Here is a 12,362-nt window from a genome sequence, read left to right on the forward strand (position 1 = left end):
ACCCAGAGAGAGCACTAGAAGGGGTGAACTACAGGGAGGGACCCAGAGAGAGCACTAGAAGGGGTGAACTACAGGGAGGGACCCAGAGAGAGCACTAGAAGGGGTGAACTACAGGGAGGGACCCAGAGAGAGCACTAGAAGGACTGAGGTGAACTACAGTGAAGGACCCAGAGAGAGCACTAGAAGGACTGAGGTGAACTACAGGGAGGGACCCAGAGAGAGCACTAGAAGGACTGAGGTGAACTACAGTGAGGGACCCAGAGAGAACACTAGAAGGACTGAGGTGAACTACAGTGAGGGACCCAGAGAGAGCACTAGAAGGACTGGGGTGAACTACAGGGAGGGACCCAGAGAGAGCACTAAAAGGACTGAGGTGAACTACAGGGAGGGACCCAGAGAGAGCGCTAGAAGGACTGGGGTGAACTACAGGGAGGGACCCAGAGAGAGCACTAGAAGGACTGGGGTGAACTACAGGGAGGGACCCAGAGAGAGCACTAGAAGGGGTGAACTACAGGGAGGAACCCAGAGAGAGCACTAGAAGTGGTGAACTACATAGAGGGACCCAGAGAGAGCACTAGAAGGGCTGGGGTGAACTACAGAGAGGGACCCAGAGAGAGCACTAGAAGGGGTGAACTACAGGGAGGATCCCAGAGAGAGCACTAGAAGAGGTGAACTACAGGGAGGGACCCAGATAGAGCACTAGAAGGACTGAGGTGAACTACAGGGAGGGACCCAGAGAGAGCACTAGAAGGACTGGGGTGAACTACAGGGAGGGACCCAGAGAGAGCGCTAGAAGGACTGAGGTGAACTACAGGGAGGGACACAGAGAGAGCACTAGAAGGACTGGGGTGAACTACAGGGAGGGACCCAGAGAGAGCACTGGAAGGGGTGAACTACAGGGAGGGACCCAGAGAGAGCACTAGAAGGACTGAGGTGAACTACAGGGAGGGACAAAGAGAGAGCACTAGAAGGACTGGGGTGAACTACAGGGAGGGACCCAGAGAGAGCACTAGAAGGGGTGAACTACAGGGAGGGACCCAGAGAGAGCACTAGAAGGGGTGAACTACAGGGAGGGACCCAGAGAGAGCACTAGAAGGACTGAGGTGAACTACAGTGAGGGACCCAGAGAGAGCACTAGAGGGACTGAGGTGAACTACAGGGAGGGACCCAGAGAGAGCACTAGAAGGACTGGGGTGAACTACAGGGAGGGACCCAGAGAGAGCACTAGAAGGACTGGGGTGAACTACAGGGAGGGACCCAGAGAGAGCGCTAGAAGGACTGGGGTGAACTACAGGGAGGGACCCAGAGAGAGCACTAAAAGGACTGGGGTGAACTACAGGGAGGGACCCAGAGAGAGCACCAGAAGGACTGGGGTGAACTACAGGGAGGGACCCAGAGAGAGCACTAGAAGGACTGAGGTGAACTACAGGGAGGGACCCAGAGAGAGCACTAGAAGGACTGAGGTGAACTACAGGGAGGGACCCAGAGAGAGCACTAAAAGGACTGGGGTGAACTACAGGGAGGGACCCAGAGAGAGCACTAGAAGGACTGGGGTGAACTACAGGGAGGGACCCAGAGAGAGCACTGGAAGGGGTGAACTACAGGGAGGGACCCAGAGAGAGCACTAGAAGGACTGGGGTGAACTACAGGGAGGGACCCAGAGAAAGCACTAGAAGGGGTGAACAACAGGGAGGGACCCAGAGAGAGCACTAGAAGGACTGAGGTGAACTACAGTGAGGGACCCAGAGAGAGCTCTAGAAGGACTGAGGTGAACTACAGGGAGGGACCCAGAGAGAGCACTAGAAGGACTGAGGTGAACTACAGTGAGGGACCCAGAGAGAGCACTAGAAGGACTGAGGTGAACTACAGGGAGGGACCCAGAGAGAGATCTAGAAGGACTGGGGTGAACTACAGGGAGGGACCCAGAGAGAGCACTAGAAGGACTGGGGTGAACTACAGGGAGGGAGCCAGAGAGAGCTCTAGAAGGACTGAGGTGAACTACAGGGAGGGACCCAGAGAGAGCACTAGAAGGACTGAGGTGAACTACAGGGAGGGACCCAGAGAGAGCACTAGAAGGACTGGGGTGAACTACAGGGAGGGACCCAGAGAGAGCACTAGAAGGGGTGAACTACAGGGAGGAACGCAGAGAGAGCACTAGAAGGGGTCAACTACATAGAGGGACCCAGAGAGAGCACTAGAAGGACTGGGGTGAACTACAGGGAGGGACCCAGAGAGAGCACTAGAAGGGGTGAACTACAGGGAGGATCCCAGAGAGAGCACTAGAAGAGGTGAACTACAGGGAGGGACCCAGATAGAGCACTAGAAGGACTGGGGTGAACTACAGGGAGGGACCCAGAGAGAGCACTAGAAGGACTGGGGTGAACTACAGGGAGGGACCCAGAGAGAGCGCTAGAAGGACTGAGGTGAAATACAGGGAGGGACACAGAGAGAGCACTAGAAGGACTGTGGTGAACTACAGGGAGGGACCCAGAGAGAGCACTGGAAGGGGTGAACTACAGGGAGGGACCCAGAGAGAGCACTAGAAGGACTGAGGTGAACTACAGGGAGGGACACAGAGAGAGCACTAGAAGGACTGGGGTGAACTACAGGGAGGGACCCAGAGAGAGCACTAGAAGGGGTGAACTACAGGGAGGGACCCAGAGAGAGCACTAGAAGGGGTGAACTACAGGGAGGGACCCAGAGAGAGCACTAGAAGGACTGGGGTGAACTACAGGGAGGGACCCAGAGAGAGCACTAGAAGGGGTGAACTACAGGGAGGGACCCAGAGAGAGCACTAGAAGGGCTGGGGTGAACTACAGGGAGGGACCCAGAGAGAGCACTAGAAGGACTGAGGTGAAATACAGTGAGGGACCCAGAGAGAGCACTAGAAGGACTGAGGTGAACTACAGGGAGGGACCCAGAGAGAGCACTAGAAGGACTGAGGTGAACTACAGTGAGGGACCCAGAGAGAACACTAGAAGGACTGAGGTGAACTACAGTGAGGGACCCATAGAGAACACTAGAAGGGGTGAACTACAGGTAGGGACCCAGAGAGAGCACTAGAAGGACTGAGGTGAACTACAGAGAGTTGGTATTACTGGAAGTGCACACAAGGTTCGCTATAAAAAAATAAAACACAATTAAGATAATAGTACACAAATGATTGATGCACAAAAATATTGAAGCAACAGGGATCTTGATCCAGGAAGGGGTTGAATATCTCTGCTGTAACCAAGAAGTTTGATGTTCACATCTAGACACATAGCAAGTTAGCAAACCAAACGCATCGCTGGAGCCCTGAGCTGCATATCATTTATTTGACACATCTTATATTTCTAGAGTTATACTCAACTTGTAGTTAGTTATAAGCAGTGGCATTTCGAGATACCCCGGTATACGGTATAAACAGTATAAATGGTATATCGCACAACCCATCATCTTCATCATTATCTTCATCATCACCATCTTCATCATCACCATCATCTTCAACAACTTCATCATCACCGTCATCTTCATCAACGTCATCATCACCATCATCTTCATCTTCATCATCACCATCATTATCATCTTCCGCATCATCTTTAGCATCTTCATCACCATGATAACCACCATCATCATCATCTTCACCATTTTCATCAACATCGTCATCTTCTTCTTCATCATCTTCATCGTCATCTTCGTCTAATCTAGGCTGTCTGGTAGATACTATCATCTTTATATTAACCAGCTGTTATCATTCTTTATCTGATGTAATGTGAATGCAACTCTACCCCAGTCTGAGATCTAACACTGGGGCTTCAACAGGAAGAGAGATGTGTGTTTGACTGTGGAGAAACTGCCTTGCAGCTCTCTAAATTATTTGAGGGGACTGTCTTTTTTTTTTTAAGACTGCAGCAACTTCCGCTGTTGTTTGCAGACTGTTAGCTAGTCTCCCCTGGCGAGGAGGTATTTGTAACGATGCTGTAGACCATGGAGGTCTGGGAGACATGTTTTTCACTGGCTCTCCTCTGCTTAGGTTTTGATTCACTATTTATGAGATGTGAAGTCAAAAGATAGAAGCTTATTTTAGCTCCTTAAACGCTTTGTTTCAAAAAGGCACAGAACGCCTCGGAAGCCTCTTTTACTCAATTTGCATGACATTAAACTCTGAGAGGGAAAGAGAAGGATAACAACCTCTTCATCCCTTTTATTGGTCCGAGCCCCGGCCTGTCCACCCCACTACCATCTAGATCATCAAGAACCTCAGCCCCCCGAGCCACGGCCTGTCCACCCCACTACCATCTAGATCATCAAGAACCTCAGCCCCACGAGCCACGGCCTGTCCACCCCACTACCATCTAGATCATCAAGAACCTCAGCCACACGAGCCACGGCCTGTTCACCCCACTACCATCTAGATCATCAAGAACCTCAGCCCACCGAGCCACGGCCTGTCCACCCCACTACCATCTACATCATCAAGAACCTCAGCCCCACGAGCCACGGCCTGTTCACCCCACTACCATCTAGATCATCAAGAACCTCAGCCACCTGAGCCACGGCCTGTTCACCCCACTACCATCTAGATCATCAAGAACCTCAGCCCCCCGAGCCACGGCCTGTCCACCCCACTACCATCTAGATCATCAAGAACCTCAGCCCCCCGAGCCACGGCCTGTCCACCCCACTACCATCTACATCATCAAGAACCTCAGCCCCACGAGCCACGGCCTGTTCACCCCACTACCATCTATATCATCAAGAACCTCAGCCCCACGAGCCACGGCCTGTTCACCCCACTACCATCTAGATCATCAACAACCTCAGCCCCCCGAGCCACGGCCTGTTCACCCCACTACCATCTAGATCATCAAGAACCTCAGCCCCCCGAGCCACGGCCTGTTCACCCCACTACCATCTAGATCATCAAGAACCTCAGCCCCCCGAGCCACAGCCTGTTCACCCCACTACCATCTAGATCATCAACAACCTCAGCCCCCCGAGCCACGGCCTGTCCACCCCACTACCATCTAGATCATCAAGAACCTCAGCCCCCCGAGCCACGGCCTGTCCACCCCACTACCATCTACATCATCAAGAACCTCAGCCCCCCGAGCCACGGCCTGTTCACCCCACTACCATCTAGATCATCAAGAACCTCAGCCCCACGAGCCACGGCCTGTTCACCCCACTACCATCTAGATCATCAAGAACCTCAGCCCCCCGAGCCACGGCCTGTTCACCCCACTACCATCTACATCATCAAGAACCTCAGCCACACGAGCCACGGTCTGTCCACCCCACTACCATCTAGATCATCAAGAACCTCAGCCACCCGAGCCACGGCCTGTCCACCCCACTACCATCTAGATCATCAAGAACCTCAGCCACCCGAGCCACGGCCTGTCCACCCCACTACCATCTAGATCATCAAGAACCTCAGCCAGCCGAGCCACGGCCTGTCCACCCCACTACCATCTAGATCATCAAGAACCTCAGCCCCCCGAGCCACGGCCTGTCCACCCCACTACCATCTAGATCATCAAGAACCTCAGCCACCTGAGCCACGGCCTGTCCACCCCACTACCATCTAGATCATCAAGAACCTCAGCCACCTGAGCCACGGCCTGTCCACCCCACTACCATCTAGATCATCAAGAACCTCAGCCAGCCGAGCCACGGCCTGTTCACCCCACTACCATCTAGATCATCAAGAACCTCAGCCTGCCGAGCCACGGCCTGTCCACCCCACTACCATCTAGATCATCAAGAACCTCAGCCACCTGAGCCACGGCCTGTTCACCCCACTACCATCTACATCATCAAGAACCTCAGCCCCCCGAGCCACGGCCTGTCAACCCCACTACCATCTAGATCATCAACAACCTCAGCCACACGAGCCACGGCCTGTCCACCCCACTACCATCTAGATCATCAAGAACCTCAGCCACCCGAGCCACGGCCTGTTCACCCCACTACCATCTAGATCATCAAGAACCTCAGCCCCCCGAGCCACGGCCAGTTCACCCCACTACCATCTAGATCATCAAGAACCTCAGCCAGCTGAGCCACGGCCTGTCCACCCCACTACCATCTAGATCATCAAGAACCTCAGCCACACAAGCCACGGCCTGTTTACCCCACTACCATCTAGATCATCAAGAACCTCAGCCACCCGAGCCACGGCCTGTTCACCTCACTACCATCTACATCATCAAGAACCTCAGCCACACGAGCCACGGCCTGTTCACCCCACTACCATCTACATCATCAAGAACCTCAGCCACACGAGCCACGGCCTGTTCACCCCACTACCATCTAGATCATCAAGAACCTCAGCCACACGAGCCACGGCCTGTTCACCCCACTACCATCTAGATCATCAAGAACCTCAGCCACACGAGCCACGGCCTGTCCACCCACTACCATCTAGATCATCAAGAACCTCAGCCACACGAGCCACGGCCTGTTCACCCCACTACCATCTAGATCATCAAGAACCTCAGCCACACGAGCCACGGCCTGTCCACCCACTACCATCTAGATCATCAAGAACCTCAGCCACACGAGCCACGGCCTGTCCACCCACTACCATCTAGATCATCAAGAACCTCAGCCACACGAGCCACGGCCTGTTCACCCCACTACCATCTAGATCATCAAGAACCTCAGCCACACGAGCCACGGCCTGTCCACCCACTACCATCTAGATCATCAAGAACCTCAGCCACACGAGCCACGGCCTGTCCACCCACTACCATCTAGATCATCAAGAACCTCAGCCACACGAGCCACGGCCTGTCCACCCACTACCATCTAGGAGGCCTATTTATATCATCTAGCCTCCCCACAGTACCCTGCCCTGAACCTTAGAGACTGTCACTAGCCTCCCCCCAGTACCCTGCCCTGAACCTTAGAGACTGTTACTAGCCTCCCCCCAGTACCCTGCCCTGAACCTTAGTCACTGTTACTAGCCTCCCCCCAGTACCCTGCCCTGAACCTTAGTCACTGTTACTAGCCTCCACCCAGTACCCTGCCCTGAACCTTAGAGACTGTTACTAGCCTCCCCCCAGTACCCTGCCCTGAACCTTAGTGACTGTTACTAGCCTCCCCCCAGTACACTGCCCTGAACGTTAGAGACTGTTACTAGCCTCCCCCCAGTACCCTGCCCTGAAAATTAGAGACTGTTACTAGCCTCCCCCCAGTACCCTGCCCTGAACCTTAGTCACTGTTACTAGCCTCCCCCCAGTACCCTGCCCTGAACCTTAGGGACTGCTGCCCTGTGTACATGGAGTCATTGAACACTGGTGAATTGAATAATGTTTATATACTGTTTAACCCACTTTATATGTTTATACTGTATTCTAGTCCAGGCTCATCCTATAGAACTACTGCTGTACAAACTTATATAACTACTGTCTATACACACCGTCCTATATAACTACTGCCGTACACACCTTTTATATTCATATACTGTCCATACTGTCTATACACACCATCCTATATAACTACTGTCTATACACACCATCCTATATAACTACTGTCTATACTGTCTATACACACCCTCCTATATAACTACTGTCTATACACACAATCCTATATAACTACTGTCTACGCACACCATCCTATATAACTACTGTCTATACACACCATCCTATATAACTACTGTCTATACTGTCTATACACACCATCCTGTTTAACTACTGTCTATACACACCATCCTATATAACTACTGTCTATACTGTCTATACACACCATCCTATATAACTACTGTCTATACTGTCTACACACACCATCCTATATAACTACTGTCTACACACACCATCCTGTTTAACTACTGTCTATACACACCATCCTATATAACTACTGTCTATACACACCATCCTATATAACTACTGTCTATACACACCATCCTATATAACTACTGTCTACACACACCATCCTATATAACTACTGTCTATACACACCATCCTATATAACTACTGTCTACACACACCATCCTATATAACTACTGTCTATACACACCATCCTAAATAACTACTGTCTATACTGTCTACACACACCATCCTATATAACTACTGTCTATACACACCATCCTATATAACTACTGTCTATACACACCATCCTATATAACTACTGTCTATACTGTCTATACACACCCTCCTATATAACTACTGTCTATACACACAATCCTATATAACTACTGTCTACGCACACCATCCTATATAACTACTGTCTATACACACCATCCTATATAACTACTGTCTATACTGTCTATACACACCATCCTGTTTAACTACTGTCTATACACACCATCCTATATAACTACTGTCTATACTGTCTATACACACCATCCTATATAACTACTGTCTATACTGTCTACACACACCATCCTATATAACTACTGTCTACACACACCATCCTGTTTAACTACTGTCTATACACACCATCCTATATAACTACTGTCTATACACACCATCCTATATAACTACTGTCTACACACACCATCCTATATAACTACTGTCTATACACACCATCCTATATAACTACTGTCTACACACACCATCCTATATAACTACTGTCTATACACACCATCCTAAATAACTACTGTCTATACTGTCTACACACACCATCCTATATAACTACTGTCTATACACACCATCCTATATAACTACTGTCTATACTGTCTATACACACCATCCTATATAACTGCTGTCTATACACACCATCCTGTATAACTACTGTCTATACACACCATCCTATATAACTACTGTCTATACACACCATCCTATATAACTACTGTCTATACACACCATCCTATATAACTACTGTCTACACACCATCCTATATAACTACTGTCTATACACACCGTCCTATATAACTACTGTCTATAAACACCATCCTATATAACTACTGTCTATACACACCATCCTATATAACTACTGTCTATACTGTCTATACACACCATCCTATATAACTACTGTCTATAAACACCATCCTATATAACTGCTGTCTATACACATCATCCTATATAACTACTGTCTATACACACCATCCTATATAACTACTGTCTATACACACCGTCCTATATAACTACTGTCTATAAACACCATCCTATATAACTACTGTCTATACACACCATCCTATATAACTACTGTCTATACACACCATCCTATATAACTACTGTCTATACACACCGTCCTATATAACTACTGTCTATAAACACCATCCTATATAACTACTGTCTATACACACCATCCTATATAACTACTGTCTATACTGTCTATACACACCATCCTATATAACTACTGTCTATAAACACCATCCTATATAACTGCTGTCTATACACATCATCCTATATAACTACTGTCTATACACACCATCCTATATAACTACTGTCTATACACACCGTCCTATATAAATACTGTCTATAAACACCATCCTATATAACTACTGTCTATACACACCATCCTATATAACTACTGTCTATACACACCATCCTATATAACTACTGTCTATACACACCGTCCTATATAACTACTGTCTATAAACACCATCCTATATAACTACTGTCTATAAACACCATCCTATATAACTGCTGTCTATACACATCATCCTATATAACTACTGTCTACACACACCATCCTATATAACTACTGTCTATACACACCGTCCTATATAACTACTGTCTATAAACACCATCCTATATAACTACTGTCTATACACACCATCCTATATAACTACTGTCTATACTGTCTACACACACCATCCTATATAACTACTGTCTATACACACCATCCTATATAACTACTGTCTATAAACACCATCCTATATAACTACTGTCTATACTGTCTATACACACCATCCTATATAACTACTGTCTATAAACACCATCCTATATCACTACTGTCTATACACACCATCCTATATAACTACTGACTATACACACCATCCTATATAACTACTGTCTATACACACCATCCTATATAACTACTGTCTATACTGTCTATACACACCATCCTATATAACTACTGTCTATACACACCATCCTATATAACTACTGTCTATACTGTCTATACACACATCCTATATAACTACTGTCTATACTGTCTATACACACCATCCTATATAACTACTGTCTATACTGTCTATACACACCATCCTATAAAACTACTGTCTACACACCATCCTATATAACTACTGTCTACACACACCATCCTATATAACTACTGTCTATACACACCATCCTATATAACTGCTGTCTATACACATCATCCTATATAACTACTGTCTATACACACCATCCTATATAACTACTGTCTATAAACACCATCCTATATAACTACTGTCTATACTGTCTATACACACCATCCTATATAACTACTGTCTATAAACACCATCCTATATAACTGCTGTCTATACACATCATCCTATATAACTACTGTCTATACACACCATCCTATATAACTACTGTCTATAAACACCATCCTATATAACTACTGTCTATACTGTCTATACACACCATCCTATATAACTACTGTCTATACTGTCTATACACACCATCCTATATAACTACTGTCTATACTGTCTATACACACCATCCTATATAACTACTGTCTACACACCATCCTATATAACTACTGTCTACACACACCATCCTATATAACTACTGTCTATAAACACCATCCTATATAACTGCTGTCTATACACATCATCCTATATAACTACTGTCTATACACACCATCCTATATAACTACTGTCTATAAACACCATCCTATATAACTACTGTCTATACTGTCTATACACACCATCCTATATAACTACTGTCTATACTGTCTATACACACCATCCTATATAACTACTGTCTATACTGTCTATACACACCATCCTATATAACTACTGTCTATACACACCATCCTATATAACTACTGTCTATACACACCATCCTACATAACTACTGTCTATAAACACCATCCTATATAACTACTGTCTATACTGTCTATACACACCATCCTATATAACTACTGTCTACACACCATCCTATATAACTACTGTCTACACACACCATCCTATATAACTACTGTCTACACACCATCCTATATAACTACTGTCTACACACCATCCTATATAACTACTGTCTACACACCATCCTATATAACTACTGTCTATAAACACCATCCTATATAACTACTGTCTATACTGTCTATACACACCATCCTATATAACTACTGTCTATAAACACCATCCTATATAACTGCTGTCTATACACATCATCCTATATAACTACTGTCTATACACACCATCCTATATAACTACTGTCTATAAACACCATCCTATATAACTACTGTCTATACTGTCTATACACACCATCCTATATAACTACTGTCTACACACCATCCTATATAACTACTGTCTACACACACCATCCTATATAACTACTGTCTACACACCATCCTATATAACTACTGTCTACACACCATCCTATATAACTACTGTCTACACACACCATCCTATATAACTACTGTCTATAAACACCATCCTATATAACTGCTGTCTATACACATCATCCTATATAACTACTGTCTATACACACCATCCTATATAACTACTGTCTATAAACACCATCCTATATAACTACTGTCTATACTGTCTATACACACCATCCTATATAACTACTGTCTATACTGTCTATACACACCATCCTATATAACTACTGTCTATACTGTCTATACACACCATCCTATATAACTACTGTCTATACACACCATCCTATATAACTACTGTCTATACACACCATCCTACATAACTACTGTCTATAAACACCATCCTATATAACTACTGTCTATACTGTCTATACACACCATCCTATATAACGACTGTCTATACACACCATCCTATATAACTACTGTCTATACACGCCGTCCTATATAACTACTGTCTATAAACACCATCCTATATAACTACTGTCTATACTGTCTATACACACCATCCTATATAACTACTGTCTATACACACCATCCTATATAACTACTGTCTATACACACCATCCTATATAACTACTGTCTATACACACCATCCTATATAACTACTGTCTATAAACACCATCCTATATAACTACTGTCTATACTGTCTATACACACCATCCTATATAACTACTGTCTATACTGTCTATACACACCATCCTATATAACTACTGTCTATAAACACCATCCTATATAACTACTGTCTATACTGTCTATACACACCATCCTATATAACTACTGTCTATACTGTCTATACACACCATCCTATATAACTACTGTCTATACTGTCTATAAACACCATCCTATATAACTACTGTCTATACTGTCTATACACACCATCCTATATAACTACTGTCTATA

General features: G+C 46.0%; 1 protein-coding gene across 1 annotated transcript in view; it reads right to left on the bottom strand.

Moving 5' to 3' along the window:
* The window catches only part of LOC129849502 (leucine-rich repeat and transmembrane domain-containing protein 2-like), a gene marked incomplete at its 3' end in the record, with an annotated part of 13,040 nt that extends 9,365 nt beyond the window's left edge, over positions 1-3,675 (bottom strand). The window contains exon 1 of the mRNA XM_055916332.1: positions 3,556-3,675. Within this exon, the coding sequence (XP_055772307.1) occupies positions 3,556-3,675 (120 nt within the window). The remainder of the gene's footprint in view (positions 1-3,555) is intronic.
* Between the last annotated feature and the right edge of the window lie 8,687 nt (positions 3,676-12,362).

Source organism: Salvelinus fontinalis, unplaced genomic scaffold (assembly GCF_029448725.1).
Source record: "Salvelinus fontinalis isolate EN_2023a unplaced genomic scaffold, ASM2944872v1 scaffold_1509, whole genome shotgun sequence".
NCBI classification, from domain to species: domain Eukaryota; kingdom Metazoa; phylum Chordata; class Actinopteri; order Salmoniformes; family Salmonidae; genus Salvelinus; species Salvelinus fontinalis.